Source organism: Coenobita brevimanus, chromosome 95, assembly GCF_032717465.1.
Source record: "Coenobita brevimanus isolate Jiangsu-jjx chromosome 95, ASM3271746v2, whole genome shotgun sequence".
Lineage (NCBI taxonomy): Eukaryota > Metazoa > Arthropoda > Malacostraca > Decapoda > Coenobitidae > Coenobita > Coenobita brevimanus.
In genome coordinates, this window is record NC_137048.1 from 30,043,218 (window position 1) to 30,065,906 (window position 22,689).

Here is a 22,689-nt window from a genome sequence, read left to right on the forward strand (position 1 = left end):
TGAAATTCCATGCTTTTGTCTCACTTATAGTTAGAACACACACACACACACACACACACACACTCACACACACACACACACGTCGAAATGTAGGTCAGATTCCAAGCTCCATTTTTTCATATAGCAAAAAGAAAAAAAGAAAGAAAAATGGTGCAAAAAGCAAGACCCGCCGTACAGAAACCCCAAAAGAGCTACAAAAATGCGCAAAAAAAAAACAAACAAACTTCATTTATCATTTTCCTAAAAAGAAAGACAGAAGGCTCAGTCGAAAAATATAAAAAATAATCCAAATAGGGTACAGGTCACGTGACATGCCCCATTTACCTCCCCCCCCAAAAAAAAAAGCTGATTAGAACAAGATGCATACGAAAACCGTATAGAGAACACACACACACACACACACACACACACACACACACACACACACACACACACACACAAAGGAGAGAGAGAGAGAGAGAGAGAGAGAGAGAGAGAGAGAAATGCAGAATAAAAAATCACAAACCTAATAATACAAGAAAAAATTAAGAAAATATCAAAATTCCAGGCCTCACAAAAACACATAAAAGAGCTAAAAAAAAAAAACTCAAAATAACCTACGAAAAAAAAAAAGGAAAAACAAGCCAGATGAGGAAAAAACAAGAAAATGGCAGAATTCCAAGCCTCATTTTCTTGCTCTCGCGCATCATTACAGTCAGTGAAAAAATCTTGGAAAATAACCGCAAGAAAAAAAAAAAAAAAGAGGAGAATAATCATGACGGTAACAATGCGGGAATGAAACCGGGAGAGGTGGGTGGAAAAGTGCCGGGTGAGAGAGAGAGAGAGAGAGAGAGAGAGAGAGAGAGAGAGAGATCCACGAAGAAAGCAAAAGAAAAGCAATAACACGGAGGGAGAGGAAAAGTTGAAAATCATAGCGAGAGAGAGAATGGTGTATTTTATTTTGAAAATTTCAGACTGCCATTATTCTTAAGATTTTTCTAATAAGGATCTTTTCTCTTGTAAAAAAAAAAAGTCTAAGATAGTGAGAAGAAAATGGAATAAAGTAGGTCATTGGCGTGAAGTGGTTTACAAAGAAACAAGACGAAAAATTCGTTCAGGGCCCAAAAAAAAAAAAAAGGAAAAAAATGATAATGTCAAAAAACGAAAGACGAAAACAATCTAAGGCTCAAAAAAGTCTTCTAAAGTAATAAAAAAATCTAAGGCCAAAAATTTTCCTTAAAGACCCACAAAAATCTGTCAAGAAAAAAAATAAACTAGGGAAAATGAAATCTAAGACCAAAAAATATTCTTGAGACCAAAAAATATTCTCCTAACACACACAAAAAAAAAATCTAAGAAAATCTAAAACTAAAAAGAGTCTTAAAAGGCAAAGAAATTCCTTTATGACCAAAAAAATTCATGTAATACCAAAAACTTAAAAAAAAAACTTGAGGCCCCCCAAAAAATCGTCTAAAGCCCCCCAAAATTCTAAGGCCAAAAAATTCTTCTAAGGTCAAAAAAATCTTCTAAGACCAAAAAAATTCTTCTAGGTAAAAAAAAAAATATTGTTCGAAAAAAAATGTATTAAATTGGTGACAGGGAGAGATGTCGAGTTAATCCCCCGTGAGAATAACCGGGGCTGCGGATACCGGGAGGAAGAATGGTATACCGGGAGAAGTGGAATAATACCAGGGATGTGGAATAATACCGTGAGGAAGAGGGGAATACCAGGAGGAAGAGGGGAATACAGTGAGGAAAAGGGGAATACCGGGAGGAAGAGGGGAATACAGTGAGGAAAAGGGGAATACCGGGAGGAAGAGGGGAATACAGTGAGGAAAAGGGGAATACCGGGAGGAAGAGGGGAATACAATGAGGAAAAGGGGAATACAGGGAGGAAGAGGGGAATACAGTGAGGAAAAGGGGAATACCGGGAGGAAGAGGGGAATACAGTGAGGAAAAGGGGAATACCTGGAGGAAGAGGGGAATACAGTGAGGAAAAGGGGAATACAGGGAGGAAGAGGGGAATACAGTGAGGAAAAGGGGAATACCGGGAGGAAGAGGGGAATACAGTGAGGAAAAGGGGAATACCTGGAGGAAGAGGGGAATACAGTGAGGAAAAGGGGATTACCGGGAGGAAGAGGGGAATACCGGGAGGAATGGAATATTGCACGGAAGTTTAGTGGTATACCGGGAGAAATGGAATAATACCGGGAAGATTAGTGAAATACCGGGAGGAAGAATGTAATACCGGTAGAAATTGAATTATACTGGGTGGAAGAATGTAATACCGGGAGAAATAGAGTAATACCGGGAAGTCTGGTGGAATACCGGGAAAAGTGGAATAATACCAGGAAATAAAAAGAGCGAAGTGATGGCAAGTAGAGTACCTGAAGTAACAGAGAGAAATACCAGACACAAAAAAAAAAACCTTCAATATTATACCAGAAAATTAAGAAAAATATTGGAATCCCTTGTATAAAAAATAAAGATAATACCAATTTTTTATTGAAATACCGGTACCCCCCAAAAAAAAAAATGGTAGAGGGAAGAGGAGGAAATGATGGAAAATTCTGCAAGATATTAAATTCTCTAAAAAACTGAAGGAAGGGGCTAGGAGGTAGGAAGAAAATATGTATGGCAGAAAAAAGGCGTCTGATTGAGGCGACTCGGGTGTAATATTCAAAATAAATCGCTGAAGGGGAGGCGCTGAGGAACTTGCGCAGTGTGTGTGTGTGTGTGTGTGTGTGTGTGTGTGTGTGTGTGTGTGTGAGAGAGAGAGAGAGAGAGAGAGAGAGAGAGAGAGAGAGAGAGAGAAATAACAACGGAAACACAATAAGAGGAGAGAAAGTGAGATATAAAAACCTTACCCCTCACGGTGAGAATATCTTTTTCCTCCCTTGACACACACACACACACACACACACACACACACACACACACACACACACACACACACACACACACACACACACACACACACACACACACACACACACACACACACACACACACACACACACACGTCGGATATTCCCTGGCAAATCTGTAATACGGCATACGAAGCGATATTATTGTGGAGACAGAGGGTCTTGGGACGGTGCGTATTTTGCCTCAGATTTTCAGGTCCGAGTGAGAGAGAGAGAGAGAGAGGGAGAGAGAGGTGGGGGAGGGAAGGAGGAGGAATGTGAGGAGAGGGATGGGAGGAGGGAATGGTTTGGGTTTTGTTGGGGTCGTGTGTGGTGAGGGATGAGGAAGGGAAGGGTTTGGGAGAGACGGAGGGGAGAGGGAGGAGAAGAGGGAGGAGAGGGTGGGGAGAGGGAGGTAAAGGGAGAGGTCGTATATCGCTACACACTTTTATGGCAGGGTAGTGTGATAAAATTACGATTGGGAAAGGAAAGGGATGTGTGGAGGGGAGAAGGAAAGGAAAGGATTTGGTTGGGGTGTGGAGGGGTAGAGAAATGGGAGGGTATGGAAGGAGAAAGTAAGAAGGAGGATTTGAAAGGGGAAAGAAAGGGGAGGGGAGGGTGAGAATGTGGCGAACAGTGTGTGTGGAGGGGAGAAATAGAGGTATTAGTGTCAAAGAGAGGGGAGGGGAAGGAAGGGAGAGGGAGAGGGGGAAAGAGAGAAGAGGGTATGAAGGGATGAAAGGGTGGTGTAGAGGGGTGAAAGACGGGGGGTGTAGAGAGGTGGTAGTCTGGTGGTTTAGAGGGGTGGAAAGAATACTCAGGGGGCGAAATTTAGGGAAAGGCGACGTTACAAGAAAGGGAGAGGAAAAAGTTATGGGGTGATAATATATCTTGCCACATATTTGGGGGAGCTTGATGTGATGATGATGATGATGATGATGACGGGAGTGTACAGATGGTTGTCACTGAGTTTTAGGGATGAGACATGGGAGCTGAAGAGAGAGGCGAAAAGGAGCTTGACAAGTATATTTGTCTGTATTCTACTTACTTTATCTTGGCCAAAAATAACCATCTGCCGGTCATAAGTGTTGAGCTGTACCTACGGGAAATACGATGCAATGGAACGAAAATCTCAGCCAAGTTATTGTGAACGAACTATAGCACGTGTTGGCGGGAGGTGATAGGGAGACAGGGAATTGTGAAGGTGGAGAGGTGTCTGAAGATGTAATATACGAAAGTACTTACTGTCATTATTTTCATTTTTCCTCTGGTCAATTAGCAAACATTTTTTCACGGTAAAGTGAAGTTAATATATATATATATATATATATATATATATATATATATATATATATATATATATATATATATATATATATATATATATATATGAATGTGTGTAGTATGAGGATGAGGGTGAAATGACTGATATTTTTAATGTAGGACACTATAAATTGAGCGATATAGTGTATATGTTAGGGTGTAGTGTGAGGGTGTAGGGTGTTGGCAATGCAAGGGAGAGGGTGTAGTTCAGATGTGTGAGTGTGTGCTGGGAATATAGATGCAAGGCCTTGTGATATAGTGAGGGCATTTGCCTTTATGAGCTGGGGTGGTCCATGATGTGTGTGTGTGTGTGTGTGTGTGTGTGTGTGTGTGTGTGTGTGTGTGTGTGTGTGTTCGTGTTTGTGTTTGTGTTTGTGTGTGTTAGTCGGTGTGTCTGTCTTGCTGACTGTGTTTTCCCTCTCTGTCCAACTTTTCTGTGTGTGTGTGTGTGTGTGTGTGTGTGTGTGTGTGTGTGTGTGTGTGTGTGTGTGTGTGAGAGAGAGAGAGAGAGAGAGTCATAGGAGCCTGAGAGAGTTTAGAAAGGATACAGAAATAAAAAGTTGCGAAGACAAAGGAAAGAAAGCAATAAAAGAGGAGATGAGAAACCCCGATAAGCAAATAAAGAGGGGAAGAGATACAAAAAAGCTTAAGAGAAAAGTGTAGCTAGGAGAGAGAGAGAGAGAGAGAGAGAGAGAGAGAGAGAGAGAGAGAGCACAAAGAAGGAAAAGTAATAACACAGAACGGGAAGCAAAGAAAATCAGAGAGAGAGAGAGAGAGAGAGAGAACAGCCTCAAACCAGTTAAAGAAAGTAAAAACTAACAAAATGAAAATAGAATTTTGTAAACCAGATACAAAAGAGAAAGTGAAGAAAAAAGTAGAAGAAAAGACAGTAAAAGTGGATGGAGAGTTTAATACCCGATAAACGAGGAAACAGAGAAAAAATCAAGACAAAGAAAACTCAATAAGAGAGAGAGAGAGGAGGGAGAAAGGACCCAAGAACCGAATAAAGACGAGACACCAAAGAAGGCAACAAAAATCGGAAAGAAAACGGGGAGGGGAGATGGGGGAGGGGGGACTTTACAGCACAAAACCGAACCCTATCCCTTCACCACGATTTCTGCTCTAAAGTCGTCTTGTGTTAAGGTTGATTTTTCAACCGTCAAGCCCCACCCTTTTGCCAGAATTTTCGCCGTAATGTCATCAGATTGTAAGGTCGATTTTTCAACTCGCCAACTTCATTCTTTATTTAGGATTATCGCCTCTAATGTCGTCTTGTGGTAAGGTCGATTTTTCATACTCTCAGACTCCATCTTCTACTGGGATTTTTGCCCTAATGTCCTCTTCTTGCAAGGTAGCTTTTTAAGCCAATGAGTGATCTCCCCTTACAAAGATTTCCCCTCTTATGTCATTTGGTCATAAGGCTGATTATTGAGTTTCTCGTTGGCCTCACCTGGCCCTCAGAACCAAACCTTAAGATATTTGCCTTTATTCCGTCTAACCATAAGGTCTATTTTGAATCCCCCCAGATCACTCCCAGCCTTCGAATTTATCTCAGGATATCCTCCCTTAGTCCATCTGGCTTTAAGGTCGATTTTACGTTACGCGAATTTCTGGCTGCCGTTTGTCAGGATGGAGCACTTCCGGATCGGCAGGTAGAGGCAATATCACCTGGTTACCTGAGTCTTAATGTGACGGGAATGACTGTGCGGTGTTTATCGGGGGTATTGTGAAGTTTAGGGCGTGGTTGGGGGGCGGGAGGGGGGAAAAGAGGGAAAGAGAGCGAGAGAGGAGGGGGAAGGAGGAGGAGAGGAGGGAACTGACGATGGGGTTAGAGAGGAAGAGACTGAGAAAATAAGGTAATGTTGAGAGAGAGAGAGAGAGAGAGAGAGAGAGAGAGAGAGAGAGAGCGAGAGAGATGATGATACTGAGAATAGCTGGTTTAAGCGAGGGGGAAGGGTGAAAGGAGCGAAAAGGGGAAAGATGAATGAATTGGAGAGAAGGGAGAGACGGATTAAGGCAGGAGAAAGAAAGGGAGAGAAAAGGAAGGAAAGGGGGAGAGGGAGTGAGGGGTGTGGGGGGAGGGGAAGGCGAGGAATGGGGGTGAGGTGACAGAAGAGGATGATATGACGAAAAGATGGTTTGAGAGAGAGGGGAGGTGGAGGGGGAAGTGGTAGAGGAAAGTGGGAGAGAGATTGGTGGGGAAGAGGCAGTGGGGACTGAAGGAGGGGAGAGAGAAAAGAGGAAGGTGGGGAAGGGAAGGAGAGGTGAAGGAAAGAGAGGAAGGAAAGAAGTGGAGAGGAGACAGAAAAGATGAGGGAGGGAGGAATGTGGAACAGATAGACAGGCATACAGATGGAGAGAGAGAGAGAGAGAGAGAGAGAGAATGGAGGGAAGGATTTAGAGAGAGTAGGATGCAGAGGCAATAAGTGTCCGGGATTAGGAAGGATTTAGTGCACAGGGAAGGGAAATGGGGCAAACGAAGAGAAAGAATTTTGGGGGGAAAGTGGAAGAATGAAAGAGAAAATATATAACAGACAGATGCAGCCGATGGACAGACAGATGCTTATAGTTCGGTAAATAGATAGGCAAGCAGGAAAGTATGTATGGATGTATATACAGTAATTAGGTAGGCTGGTAGGTAGATAGGTAGGTAGGTTGATAAGTAAATAGGTAATGCATTGATTGGTAGGTAGATAGGTAGAGAGAGAGAGAGAGGATTGTTGGAGATAATAGAGGATTCTGAATTGAGAAGCAGTGGACAGAGAATGAAATAGCAGGAGAGTTAAAGAATATATTAAGGAAGGAAGGAGAAAGAAGAAAAAGAGGAAGTAAAATTTGAAGATAATAAAAATATCAGTTTGCACTGAAATCAAAAGAATACCACCACCACAACAACAAAAACAACAATAATGGTAATAATGCTGCTACCAATAATAATAATAATAATAATAATAATAATCTCATATGTAAAAAAAATATATACTCGCACTTAAATACAGGTAGGTTGATAATGGTGTATGATTATGTGCTGTGATTGAATTTAGCAGTATGTATATTATTATTATTATTATTATTATTATCTCTGAGTTCACCAGATTATTTGAACTTCCCATTTTCTTTGCTCGTGCTGGGACTACAGTAGTTTATTAAGCCTTCCTTCATCACGCGACTTGCAGCTAAGTTAAGAAAAGCCGAAAGTTACAGAAGAGTCCAAACTTTGACTCATATTAGAGAGAGAGAGAGAGAGAGAGAGAGAGAAAGAGAGAGACCCACACAAACATAACCCCACATTCTTGCCAGACAAACAAACATGCATACACACTGCTCCATGTAATTAAGGTACACCACAGGCCAATAAAGACATTAAGTAATAAGGTAATCAATGGTTTTTAAAGCAATTAGCGGATACATGCGGGAAGCCAATTAGCGACTGTGTGTGTAATTGCCTCGTTCTAATTAGCAAAGTAGTGTGCTGGAGGGAGTTTAGATATGGTCGTTGTGTTGCTTAATTATTCTGTTATTTGGATGCGGTGAGGGTGAGGTCGCCTTCACGTAATGGCACCGATTCAGCTTAGTGCCCTCCCTCCCTGCCTGGTTATAGATACGCCCCACAACTCCCTGCCTAACCCCCGTAAAGAGGATGGTCGAATGCGGGATGAGGACAGTTTCAGCCGGCAGTCTACTGAGTTCACATTCAGACGAGCTTGGAACTAGAGCTATTATTATTACGGTATTAGGACGTCTTTTATTTATTTATTTATTTATTTATTTATTTTCTTGCTACATCCAGGCGGTCTTTATTTACCATTATTTTTTTTTCGTACTACTGTATGCCGTGTTTTTTTTGTTTTTTTTTGTATCACGTAAAATACATGGAGATAACTAGATGCATAGACGTGGCTTTGCTGTAATTCTGTTATAGATGAAAAAATTCTGGTAGAGATGAGTGACGATCAGTAGACAGACAGACAGACTGGCAAAATTAGACGGATAGACAGAAGACTTGAAGGTAGGCAGAGACACAAAGATGGACACAGACAGACAGACAGGGATAGACTGAAAAATTGACAGACAGAAAAGTAGACAGATAGCCAGACGACAGACAGACAGACGGACAGATACATAGACAGACAGATCGACACAGATAGACAAGTAGATAGATAGACTAACAGAAAGGTATCTAGACAGACGGGAGACGGAGAGGTAGGCAGACAGACAGAACAATAGACAGAAACAGACAGACAGGTTAATACCCAGTCAGGCAAACAATTTTCCCGTAATTCCGCTACAAAAGAAGTTGCGTAACGAGTGGCGTGTGACTGCTTATTACACCTGTTGATTGAACCGTGCACACCTGTCCTAATTAAAAGTGTGGATACGGCGAGGCTCGGTATGGAGTAGCGCTTATGTCGTAGGATGGCATGGAGGAGGTGGAAGGGGAGAAGGAGGAGGAGGAGTAGGAAGAGGAGGAGGGGGAAGGGAGAGGTGGAGGTGGAGGATAAGAGGGGATGTAGAGGGAAGTTATTGGTATTAGTATTAGTATTAGTGCAGGGAGAGAGGAGGGGATGAAGAGGAAAATTATTACTATTATTATTATTATTATTATTGTTATTGTTATTGTTATTATCCTTGTTGCTATTGTTTCATTCCATAAGTGCTAGCTGTTTATCAGTTTTCTTATATTCAGTCTTCCTTAACACTTCTATCACTTCCCAGTTACACGCAAAACAAGTAATATTTCGTCCTCTCTCCGCACATAAACTAATCATCAATTACACAATCGCTTCCCACCAGACTGATTGGGTCTCTTGTTTACCCACTCCCTCTCCCCCTCCTCTAATCTCATCAGTACCTTCAGTCCATCTCGCATTTTATTGCTTTATTATATCCGGACGATTTTATTCAGCTGAGGAGAGGCATGTCGAACTGGAGGGGTTAGATTTAGCCTTCCTACACCCCTTCAGGAACAGTTGGCTCTCGGAAACTGAGGAGATTCGTCAGGGGCAGGAAAACTCTACTGAAAACTATAAACTTACCAGAGCGCATACCTCCTCCAGCGCCAGTAAAGTTAATGACTTATTCCTGCATCCGGATCCCATTCCACCACAAAATCTAATCATCTCTTCCTTGTCCCACGGTCCACCCATCCACCGACTTTCATTAAAATTCGAGTAAAACATTTTGAGATCATGGACACAAACAGACAAACATACTCGGGTGAATACTTAATTTTCGTGCAGTTTCATGGCGGAGGTAATGGAGCGCGTGGATTGAAGTTACAGTATTAAAATATCCATCCCTTCCCGGCTTGAATGTAAGTAATTACAGAACCTCCTCCCAAGAGACTGATTGACTGACTTGTTCACCGCGTCTCCCTCCTGTGACCTCATTAATCCAATCACACTGCGCCCTAATTGCTTCCCCTCTTAGCCATCTCCTTGTTGTCATTCTCGCCCTCGCCGCGCACATCATCCTGTGACGCTAATTCATTCTGTCAGAGTGTTTTTCTTCTTTCATCCATGTGTAGTGTTATCTTTTTTTTTTTTTCAATACTAATCCGTTTTTTCTTCAACTCTGGGACTGTAAAGGAGCGCCTTCATGTGGTGGCACTGATGTAAACGTGCGGTTCCACTACCCGGTTATACAAACGTCTTTCAACTCTCTTATTATCCCCCCGGAAGAGGATGGTAAACTGCCGAAAAAGGACAGCATTAGCCACAGTTCACTGGGTTTACGTTTCAGATGAACCTGGAGCTACAACTGCTACTACTACTGCCCTCCCTCACCTCTCCACACCTCCCCACCATTATCCCCACCCCCTCCTCTCCCCTCCATCCATCCCCTCCGCGCCCCCAACCCCCCGCTTATATTTACTCCCACTCTTCCGGATACTAGGTGTAATTTCCCCTGAGTGATATAGTGGGAGGGTTTAGTGGAACGCATGTGGACTGCCTGGCTTGGTGGGGTGCGTTTTTGTTTCTCCTCCTCATTCCTCGTTTCTCAACCTCCCCTCTCTCTCCCTTCGCAGTCTTCTCCATCCCCCTTGTCCTCTCCCCTTCCCCCTTTTCTATTCCCCACTTTCCGTCTCTCGTTTCTCTCTCGCTCTCCTTTTCCATCCTCATCCCCCTCCCCCATCTCAGTCTCCTCTCTTTACCTCTTCTCAACCTCTTCCCTCCCGTCCCCTCATTCCCCACTGCCTTGCTTTCCCTTCCTTCCCCCTCATCCCCACTCCCCAATCGACTTTTTCCCCTCTCTCCAATCCATCCTCAGCCTCTTCTCCCTCTTTCCTGCTCCCCATTACCCCTCACTCTCAGTCATCTATTCATCCTTCTTTCCCTCCACTCTGCTCCCCCTCCTCTTCCATTCCTTCCCATTCGTTCTTTCTCTTACCTCTTTCTCTCTTCCCCAACTTTACTCCTCTCCTCTCCATTTCACATTACCTCCCCTTCCTCACGCCCTCACTCCTCCGCTTTCCCCTCTCCTCTCCACCTCTTCCCTCTCCTCACCCCCTTTCCCCTCCATTCTCCCCTCTCCTCTCCACCTCTTCCCTCTCCTCACCCCCTTTCCCCTCCATTCTCCCCTCGTCCCCTCTCCCCTCCCTTCATCCCCTCACACTTGTTGCTTTTTATTAATTGTGCAAGTAATTGAATGAACGTGATGCGCTGTAAATGGGAGAGTGAGAAGTGGAAGACCAAGACTGAGGGGAAAAAATGGAAGAGTAGAGGAGGGAAGGAGAGTTGGAGGAAAAAAGTGGAAGAGAGGAGAGTTGTAGGGAAAAGTGAAAGAGTGGAGGAGAATTGGAGCGAAAAGATGGAAGAGAGAAGGAGAATTGGAGGGAAAAGATGGAAGAGAGAAGGGGAGTTGGAGGGAAAATGTGAATAAGCGTGTGAGAGAAGGAGAGTTGGAGGGAAGAATGTGGAAGAAAGAAGGGGAGTTGTTGGAAAAAAGTATAGTTGTATGTGAGGGAAGGAGAGTAAGAGGGAAAAAGTGGGAGAGAGAAGGAAAGTTGGAGGGAAAATGTGGAAGAGAGAAGGAAAGTTGGAGGGAAAAAGTGGAAGAGAGAAGGAAAGTTGGAGGGAAAAAATGGAAGAGAGAAGGAAAGTTGGAGGGAAAATGTGGAAGAGAGAAGGAAAGTTGGAGGGAAAAAGTGGAAGAGAGAAGGAAAGTTGGAGGGAAAAAGTGGAAGAGAGAAGGAAAGTTGGAGGGAAAAAGTGGAAGAGAGAAGGAAAGTTTAGGAAAAAAGTGGAAGAGAGAAGGAAAGTTGGAGGGAAAAAGTGGGAGAGAGAAGGAAAGTTGGAGGGAAACAGTGGGAGAGAGAAGGAAAGTTGGAGGGAAACAGTAGACGAGTAAATGAGAGAAGGAGAGATGGAGGGAAGAGGAGAGATGGAGGGAAAACTGAAAGAGCACGTGAGGGATTGAAACTTTAAGGCCGTATTCTGGTAAGCTTAGGAGACATTCTTAACACCTCCTCCTTAGCGGTTTATTTCCTTTGTTACATAGTAATACTCTCTTGTGTTTTATTTATGGCCTTATTGCATGGACATCGTTTGTATAGGTGTCATAGAGGAGAATATTAATGTACTGTTCCATATGCAGGAATAAATTGCTGAGGCGGAGATGATACGGACCTTTTCCCCCGCGAGAACACGAACCTTGGACCTTATTAAGCGTCCAGCAGTACGTGCATACTGTACATACATACATACATGTACATATACATACACACTTACGTTCATTCATACATATACATACTGTACATACGTAATACACATACATACTCGTACATATACATACATACATACATTCATACATATACATATATACAATATACATACATACATACATTCATACATATACATACATACAATATACATACATACATACCAGTGTACACTCTAGGAAGCTTATAATTGCGAGAACTACACACTTTTCCGCTCCACATACACACACCCTCACAAAATTTAATCTTTCCATCAGTATTTTAGGGTCTGTTGCGTTACCTTATTTTCATCATTGTTGTTTTGATATTTGTTATTGAAGATTTGAATGGCTTGTGAATGGAGCTGCCCTTTTTCCCTTTTTTTTTTTCTCGTTTTTCTTTCTCCTTATTCACGATCCTTCCAACCCATTCAGAATGAAGAGAAATAGGATGATGATGATGATGATGATATTTTGCTACAGACAATACTCCTCTCTCTCTCTTTCTCTCTCTCTCTCTCTCTCTCTCTCTCTCTCTCTCTCTCTCTCTCTCTCTCTCTCTCTCTCTCTCTCTCTCTCTCTCTCTCACGCCTGGCTGGCAAAGCAGACGTGAGGGTGTGGACATCAGTGTTCCCAAAGGACAGGGGGAGAGAGAGGGAGGGGAAGAGGAGTGGGGAAAGAGTGTGAGGGGAGTGTGGGGAGAAAAAGAGAGGGATAGGGGGATGTGAGGGGAGCAGAGAGGGGAACAGGAGATGTGAGGGGAGGTAGAGGGGAAAACTTAGGAGGTTTGAAAAGGAGGGGAGAGGAGTGAGGGACTATGAGGAAGTTTGGGAGGAGTACAAAGGAAAAGAATACAAAGGAAAGGAAATAGTAGGAGACCTGTGGATCCTTTCATGGCTGTTAGTCATAGGGAAGGTTATAATGTAACAAAATTATAAGTTAAAGACAAGGATAGGATAGGAGGAAGTAGTGAGGGATATAAGAACAGGAAGATAAAGGGAAGGGGAGGGGATAGGGGGAGAAGTAGGGGGAGAGGTTTTTGAGCTGGAGAGAGAGAGAGAGAGAGAGAGAGAGAGAGAGAGAGAAAGATACAGGCTGTCCTTGGTCATTGGTCCGAGAGAGGGCGTGTGACGTTAGGATCGTGAAGGTAAACAAACTCTCTCTCTCTCTCTCTCTCTCTCTCTCTCTCTCTCTCTCTCTCTCTCTCTCTATACACACACACATCCTATGCCTTCCGTATGCCCATCACACTTCGCCAATGCCCCCAACTCCTTCCAAATATCCATGCCTTCCTGGACACGTACTGCGATTTTTCCTTTTTCTTGATCCTCTCTCTCTCTCTCTCTCTCTCTCTCTCACACATCTTTTGGAGGGACTGGTCAATAAGGAGAGTCTTCCCACTTTGCTTCTCTTATCTAGGACAGATCATCATCATCATCATCATCATCATCACAAGCATCGTTACCATCACCATCATCATCATCACAAGCATCGTTACCATCATCATCATTATCATCATCATCATCATCATCATCATCAGCTTGAGTCTCCACTGCAGATCAAAGGCAGTTCCATCCAGTCCAAGCCAGTCTCCAAATTTGTATGTGTGTGTGTGTGTGTGTGTGTGTGTGTGTTTATATATTCCATTGTACTATTCCTTCCATTTCTTCTGTTCTTTCCTTGCTCTTCCGTCTCTCCCTTCCCTGCTTTCCTCTCCCCCTTGCTCTCCCCTCTCCCTTCCCTCACCCTCCTCCTACTCCTCTTCCCCTTCCCATATCTATTTTAATTTGCAGTGTGTCTCTTCCTCATGCTCACGTATTTATTCTTTCCTCCTCCTCCTCCTCCTCCTCCTCCTCCTCCTCCTCCTCCTCCTTTCCTCTATCTTCTTCCACTCTTTCCTCCCTCATTACTTCCTGATTCTTTCCTGCTCCTTTCATTCTCCTTTCCCTCTCCCTCTTATCTTCCTTCTCTCACTTCTCTTCCTTTTTCTTCACTCATCTCTCTCCTTCTCTCCTCCTCTTTCTTTTTCTCTTCCATCCCCCATCTCTCTCATCATCTTCCTCTTATTTTCCTTCCTTGTCCTTCAGCTGTATCTCCTCTCTTTCTTCATCCTTCTTTCATATCTACTCTCTTCCTCTTCCTTCTTTCTTTACTTCAGATACTCTCCTCACTTTCCTCATTTCCTTCCTCTTCCCCCTCCTCTTCCTTCTTCCATATCTCTCGTTCTTCCTCCTTGCTTTTCCTCCTGCTTATCTTCCCATCTTCCTGTTTTCTCCTTAACATCTCTCGTCTTCCTGCCTGACTGCTTTTATTTTCCTACACGGTTTATTTTATTTTCCTTATTTTTTTTCCTTTTCCTCTTATTTCCTTTTCTCCATCTTATTTCCTTCTATTTTCCTCTGTTTTGTATTTTCCTCGTTTTATTTTCTTCATATTTTATTTTCCTAATTTTTCGTTTATTTTCCTCCATTTTCTTTTATTTTCCTACTCCTATTCTCTTATTTTACTCCTTTTAGTTCCTTTTCCTCTTTTAATCGTGTTCGTTTCATTTTCCTCCTTCTTTATTCCCTTTTATTTTTCTCCTTCTTTATTCCATTTTATTTATCCTCGATTATTCCCACTTATTTCCTCCTCCTTTATTCCCTTTTATTTTCCTCCTCCTTTATTCCCTTTTATTTTCCTTCTCCGTTATTTCCTTTTATTTTCCTTCTCCTTTATTCCCTTTCCTGCTTCATTACCCCTTTATTTTCCCCCATTTCCCCCTATATTTTCCTCTTTTCTTTCCTGATTTCCTTCTCATCCATGTCAAAGTATTTTTCTCGGTTTTCTTGTCATTTTTCCTCCTCTTATTCAGGCTCCGATGACCTCTCTCAGCTGAATAAAATCTTCCCAGTTCTGGCTGAAGATAATTTACAACTGACGAAATACAGTGAAAACCCCATCCCGGCCAGTGCGTGTTTCAGATGGTTTCGACTTTTCCGCTATGTATTCGTCAGGCTTGGGGAAGATGGTGATTTCTCCCGTTCGATACAAAGCTGAATAAAATCGTCTGGAAATAGCGTGAAGAGGATGCAACACTGCGCCGTCGGACTGAAGTGACTCTCTCTCTCTCTCTCTCTCTCTCTATCTATCTATCTATCTCCACGAATATAATTTTCCGGAAAGTTTGAGACAGTTCCAGTGTTTTTCCTTCCTTATATATATATATATATATATATATATATATATATTCATTCCACCCACTTATCTTTTTCGTGTCTGCCTTTTTCTGTTGATTTTATTTTATTACAGCGTTTTTCTCTAGCCTTTTCTTCATCGAATTATCCTGCTTATTTTTTCTTATTTTGCACTATTTTTCTTTGTCTTATTTTTTGCTTATTTTTTCCTATTTTGCCCTATTTTTGTTTATGTATATTTTTTGCTTATTTCTGCCTGATTTCTTTCCTATATTTTTTATCTTTTCTCCCGTAAGTTTTTTACCCATCATTTTTTTTTTCATTTTTTGCCTGTTTCCTTCCCATCTTATTTTTTTTTTTTTTTTGGCCAATTTCTGTCCCATCTTTTTTTTTTTTTCCAATTTCTCTCCCATCGATTTTTTTGGGGGGACTTATTTTTCTTCCATCTGTTTTTCGTATATTTCCTCTTCCCTCCCTTTTTTATCCTATTCTTACCACCTCTCGTAATTTTTTTTTTAACACCTCTTATTGGGAGAGAGAGAGAGAGAGAGAGAGAGAGAGAGAGAGAGAGGTAATGGAGGGATTAGATGCAGCCTCATTGTCCCCCAGAACACAAGGCGGCTATCCTAAGCTAAATAAATCGTCTGGTAATAGTAGTAGTAGTAGTTGTAGTAGTAGTAGTAGTAATGGGATCACTATAAAATGTCATTATATTGAAAGGCTTGAAAAGTATCATTTTTTTTTTCTCTCTCTCTCTCTCTCTCTCTCTCTCTCTCTCTCCAAGATCTCTTTCTTCTGTCTTTACCAACGTTTCCTCCCATCCCTTGCCTCATTCCCTCTTCCTCCCACCTTTATCACATTTTTTTCTCTCCCTCGCACGCCCTTCTTCCCCTACGAATCTGTCCTTCCGGCTGGTTAGGCAAGGACCGGCTGCCAATATGCCAACGTGGCCCTGTATCTCCTTGCCGTGATCCGCTACCAGATACACGGAGAAAAATGGCACTGCTTTACGATACCCGTGAAAGCCGCTCTAGTGTCTGCCCCTGCTGGTGTATGTATAAAGAGCCTTAGCCCATTTTTACTGTATTCGACTCCATAGCAGTTCTCTCCTTTACAGATGTCAAGTATAGATCATTATAATATACATTACACACACACACACACACACACACACACACACACACACACACACATATATATATATATATATATATATATATATATATATATATATATATGTATGTGTGTGTGTGTGTGTGTGTGTACAGTATATGTACTGTATGTATATTATATTCATATTTGATCTGGGGTTATGTATATATAAAAGATCCCATAGAGTTTACAATAAAAAACTTGTTCATAAGAGAAAGTAACAGTTAACTTTCAGTAGAGGTAGTTCTGTTTCTGCATTTTATCACTATAATATCCAGTATAATTGTATTATGAGGTGTTCGGGACCTGTAGGAGTAAAATTATGCGACCAGTGTTATATACTTCATAAAGCTGAGGAGATTATAAATACCACCCCTTGTCTGGGAAAATATGATCTTAATCCTTTCAGTCCGGTGACGTTTTCTAACTTTAATTCTTCCTACCTCCAGGCGATTCTGTTCAGCTTAAGGAAATGCTTTTAGTAGTCAGGGGCTTAATCAAGGCCATATCTTTCCTCCATATATCGAAAGGTCTTTAAACCATCTGGGGACAGTAGTAGTAGTAGTAGATGTATCCTCAGGTGTGTTTATAGGTGAACTTAGTGATTTCAAGACCGATGTGGTCCCTCTTCAGTCCACCATCCTCCTGTTGGGGTTAGAGACCGAACAGAGAAACGTTTGTATAACCGGGCAGCTCCACCGCCATTTTCGATGCCGCCAGCTGAAACCTCACTTTTGTCAAAATAAAACAAAGAAGGATTAAGACAGTTTATGAATGGTTCCTGTTGCCCCTGAGTGTGCGTAAATACGACTCTTGGCACGGCGCCCCTCAGCGAGCGTTATCTGGTTTGTTTACATGTGTGGCCCGCCGTACCCTCCTTGAGCCAGCAAATGATCCGACTAGATAAACCTGATATTTATGCCTGTTTATCTATCGCCCGCGTTTTCCAGCCCCTTCCTCACCCTTTCCCCCCGCCGGAACTGCTGCAAAACAAGTGTATCGTGTGTCGGTAAGTGCTGAGCTAAAGTGGTGTGTGGGACAAGAGTTAGTGCAGCTCCAGAAATTTCTTACCCTTCAGAATTTAGACTCTGACGCTTCTTCTTTTCAGCATAAGAACCTCCTTTTACATAATAATAATAATAATAATAATAATAATAATAATAATGTTGATGATGATGATGACACTGCATGTATTTGTTCAGTTATGTATTTCGAGCTGTTTTATTTTATGAAAACTCTGTGTAAACTATGTAGGTTCGAAATCTAGTCAGTGAGTGTAGACTTGGAATTCCTTTGTCTCCCTGACAAATCTTGCTGGAACTGTCGTCCTTATGGAATCCACGAGAAAAGCAGATGCTTGAAGAGATTGTTATTGTTGTTATGGTCCCAGTCTCATCTAAAACCTGACCTTGGTGGACTGCTGACTGAAACTGCTCTCCTGTTGTCCTTAATCCCCATTTCTAGGGACGGGGAGGGAGTTGAGGGATGTTTGTATAACCGGGAAGTAGAGCCTCCTGAATATTTCGATGCCACAACGTGAAGTTGACCCCCTAAGTAATATGACGTTCTTTGTTTAATCTGCCGTGATGTACTCTTTTCACACTTGCACCGCGGATCACGCTTATTTTTATGGACTCTTAAGTTGTGGGATACTTCTAAGCACCGTCAAAGAAACTACTAATTTAGGGCATTTTAGGAGATGATGAAAAAATATTACGGTAAGTTTGCCTTTGTTGTAATGATTTTCAGTTTTTTAAGCAATAATGCGTTGTGTATTTTAGTTTTAATATGTAAGAAGGATTAAGCAGTAGGTAAGAAGGATTAAGCAGTATGTAAGAAGAATTTAGCTGTATGTAGGAAGGATTAAGCAGTATGTATAAAGGATTAAGCAGTTTGTAAGAAGATTAAACAGCGTGTAAGAAGGATTAAGGCGCGATTTGTTTTTTGTAATTATATCTGGTTATTTGATTTTGCACAGAATCTAATGAGACATTTTAGTAGCATTATCAACATAGTGATTATATATAAAGAATAAGCAGTTTAATGTAATAAATTGCCTCAGTTCCAGTTTTCATTCCGATTCCATCTCGTTCTCAGTCTGCCTCTCCTTCCCCCGTCCACTGCATCTCTGTAAAGGCTATTAGTGGCGATTTAGTGGTATTGAACGGGATATTAACCTTAGGAGCCAATAACCAATTAAGCTCTCTGTTGACCAATTAGTCCTAAGGTGAAACAGGTAATTCACTGATGGTTCACACAGTTCAGGGGGATCACAAGAACAGCAATAAAAACAAATCCAACACCAGTAATATATGGAAATATAACTACAGATAGATAGATAGATAGATAGATAGATAGACAATTACCGAGGTATAGATAACAATAACAACAAAACAACAGTGCCAAACAAAAACAACTAGAGTGACATCAATAACAGCACCAGTAACAACAAAAACAAAAATAGACAACAAAAGCACCATAACAGCAACCAGTGGCTAAGACAGAAGAGCAAAAACAACAATAACAATAACAGCCTCGCCATACCATTTTCACAAACAATAATCTCTCTCTCTCTCTCTCTCTCTCTCTCTCTCTCTCTCTCTCTCTCTCTCTCTCTCTCTCTCTCTCATTTACACGGACATTAATATCCACTCGCTCTCTTCGCCTCTTCATTTACGCAAACATTAAATCTCTAAATAGATAGATAGACATAGGTAGATAGATGAAATACGTTTATGTCAATACTTTCTCTTGTGTCTGTCTCTCCCTCTCCTCCCCTTCAAACATTATTTTCATTTCCACGTCTTAATATGTATCTCATCTGCCCCCTACAGCCTCGCCGCCAGAGCTAGAGTACAAGTTCATCAGCCAGAAGCTAAGCCCCGGACCCAGTGTATCCCTCAAGTGTATCGCCTCCGGTACACCTACACCCACCATCTCCTGGGCACTCGACGGCTTCCCACTTCCTCAGAATGAACGGTGAGTAAAAAAAAGAAAAGAAAAGAAAGAAAGAAAAAGAAAAATTACAAGGCCGTGGATTCGAACACGCGTCCCTCCCACTGACAATTATATAGATAGGTAGGTAGGCAGGTAGGTAAGTAAGCAGCTGGAAGAGGTAGACAGATAGATACATAGATAGAGAACTAGGTAGGGAGGTTGATAGATAGATAGACGGACAAATAGACTGAAGAAAAGAAACACTCATGTCTCCCGTTTTCATTGGAGTGACAAGGGAGACCTAAGTAATCAGATTAAATAAGAGTTCCATTTCAGTGCCCTTCAGAAATAGAAAAACGTGACATAAGCTGTTATTGTGTTACGAATGTACTGAATGAGCAGCTGTTTTATTCTTCCATTATTAATTACATGTACAATGCTGGGTGCAAATAGATAGATAGATAGATAGAGAAGGGGTAGAAGGTACGTACTGCAGCAGATAGTGTAACAGAGATCGATTGTGCAACACATGAGAAACACACACACACACACACACACACACACACACACACACACACACACACACACACACACACACACACACACACACACACACACACACATATATCCAGCCTCAACAAGCCCAAGTTGCATGGCTGAAGCTCTGACATGTCGCTCTAATTAATGGCACACACACACACACACACACACACACACACACACACACACACACACACACACACACACACACACACACACACACACACACACACACACACACACACGGCTCAGAGATGCATGGTCAAGTGGTTAGAAATGAAGTCTGCTCTCCAAAAGGACGCTAGTTCAATAACAGAAGCGGTGTAATCAATTTAATTTCGTAAAAAAAGACTATATTGATCTCCCATAGCATCCACCAACAGGTAAAATAAATTAGTAAATAAATAAATAAATACATCTGCACAGTACCAATGCACCAGTCATGAAAGAGGTAGATCGTGTGTGTATTTAGCATTGGTGGTGGGTATTAGCGCCGAAGTGGTGATGTGTGAAGGTATGTTGTACGCAGAAGGAATGATGAGATAGCCAAGTGTACGCCCATAGTTTGACACAATAAAAATATGCATCATTGGAGTGGAAAGATTAAATAGGCTTGTTTCACACCCACACACACACACAAACGCAACTCTTCAAACACACTCAAAACGCACTCACAGACATCAGACACACACGCGATTGCAACACTACGCAACACAAAACATCTCGCAACACATACAGAAGAATCTCGTAAAAATCACTTTGTATTTTCCTCAGTCGTCATCATTTTGTGTTACGTGAAGCCTTTGAGGAATGTCATCCCTTCAGATCTGGGATGAATGAAGGCTTCAGTAAATTAGTTATTCTCAAAGGCAACTTTATGTAGTGATTCTCCGTGAGTTGAAAAATATGATGGTGGTGGTGGTGGTGGTGGTGGTGGTGATGATGATGATGATGATGATGATGATGATGACAGTGATAAAATAATAATAATAATAATGATAATAAAACCAATAATAATAATAATGGCAGTACTAATCTTACACACACACACACACACACACACACACACACACACACACACACACACACACACGTCCTTTTTCCTAGAAGTAGGTAAAAATAAGCTGAACAGGCATTGCAGGAAAGGGAGAGAGGAGAGGAGAGATGGAAGAGAGGAGAAGAAGTGACTGAGAGGATGGAGAGGCGAGATGGAAGAGAGGAGAACAGACTGAAAGGAGAGGAGAGGAAGGAGAGGAGAGATGGAAGAGAGGAGAAGAGACCGAGAGGAGAGGGGAGGAAAGAGAGGAGAGATGGAAGAGAGGAGAGACTGAGAGGAGTGGGGAGGAAGGAGAGGAGAGATGGAAGAGAGGAGACGACACTGAGAGGAGAGGGGAGGAAGGAGAGATGGAAAAGAGGAGAAGAGACTGAGAGGAGAGGGGAGGAAGGAGAGGAGAGATGGAAGAGAGGAGAAGAGACTGAGAGGAGGAAGGAGACGGAGAGGTGAGGGCAAACGGAGGAAAGGGGGGAGGAGAGAAAGTGAGAGGAAAGAGGAAACAGAGAGGAGAGGTAAACGGAGATGGTAGAGGTCGAGATATGAGAGATGGAGAAGAGGGGAGAAAACATAACTGCGAGGAGAGGAGAGAGAAGAAACGGAAAGAAGAGGGGAGAGAAGAGAGGAGTGACGGACATAAAGAGAAGAGAGGGAGGAGAGGAGGGAGAGGGGAGGCAGAGGAAACGGAGAGAAGAAGGGGAGGTAGAGAAATGAAAAATGGGAAAGGGAGATAGCAGAGGGAAAGAACTGATCAGGGAATGGATAAGGAAAATGGCAAAAGAATGGAAAAAGGGCAAGAGGAAAGGGAATGGAAAACGAAGAAATTAAGGTGACGGAGGAAGAAAAAGGGCAGTGATGAAGTAAAATGGGCAAGGAGGAAAAAAGAACAAAGAGGAAGAAAAAGGCAATGGGAAGGAAGAAGATGGCAAAGGAAGGGGAAAAACAAAGGTAAGGGAGAAGTACAAACAGGGGGAAAGAAAAGGGCGAGGAAGAGGAAAAGCTAAGAAGACAAAGGGCAAGAGTAGAGTAAAAGGCGAGGAAGAAGAAAAAGAGCAGGTGGGGAGGAAAAAGTGAGAAAAGAAGAGAGAGAGAGAGAGAGAGAGAGAGAGAGGCCTTTAATTTAGCCAAGAGGGATTTTTCGCTGTACAGGGAGAGCTTCCGTCATCAGCAGAGTTTATGGCTGGTAAAAACCCTGCCAGACCCCCCTTCCCCTTCCCCTTCCTCTTCCCCTTCCCCTTCCTCTTCCCCTTCCTCTTCCCCTTCCCCTTCCCCTTCCTCTTCGTCTTCCCCTTCCTCATCCCCTTCCACTCTCCCCTTCCTCTTCCCCTTCCCCTTCCTCTTCCCCTTCCCCTTCCCCTTCCTCTTCCCCTTCCCATTCCTCATCCCCTTCCACTCTCCCCTTCCCCACCCCTCTTCCCATCTTCTTCCCTTCAGTCCTTCCACTTCCTCCCGTCCTCTCCCCTTCCATCCTTCCTCTTTCTCCATTCCGCTCCGTTTCACTCCATCCATAGCCAGACCCTGCCCTTTCATTTCCCCCTTCCCTCCCTTCCTTCCTCTTTTCCCCCTCTTTAATTCCCTTCTTCCCCTCCTTTCCCTCCATCCCCTTCCTCCCTTCCTTACCTTCCCTTCCTCCACATCTTCCTTTCATTTCCCCCTTCCCCATTCCGCCACTTCTCTCTCCCCTGCCAGAGCCCTTCCTCCTCTTTCCCTTCCCTTCCCTACAAAGTCTTCCTTTTCCCCCCGATTCCTTCCCCCTTCCCCCTACTACCCTGCTCCCCTGCTGCTACCCCATCTCCTTCTCTTTCTCCTCCCCTTCACGTAATTTCCTCTCCATCTTACCTTTTCTGTCTGACATCCTTCCCTTCAATGCTCTTCAGCCTTACCTCTCTTTATCTCTCTTATCCTTTAACTCTCTTCAGCCTTACCT

The 22,689-nt window shown here is 42.6% G+C and overlaps 1 protein-coding gene across 1 annotated transcript in view; it reads left to right on the top strand.

The window, feature by feature from the left end:
- Window positions 1-22,689, top strand: part of LOC145413275 (cell adhesion molecule Dscam2-like) — a 700,221-nt gene that overhangs the window by 471,242 nt on the left and 206,290 nt on the right. The window contains exon 10 of the mRNA XM_080283003.1: window positions 19,069-19,213. Coding sequence (XP_080139129.1) covers window positions 19,069-19,213 — 145 coding nt within the window. The remainder of the gene's footprint in view (window positions 1-19,068; window positions 19,214-22,689) is intronic.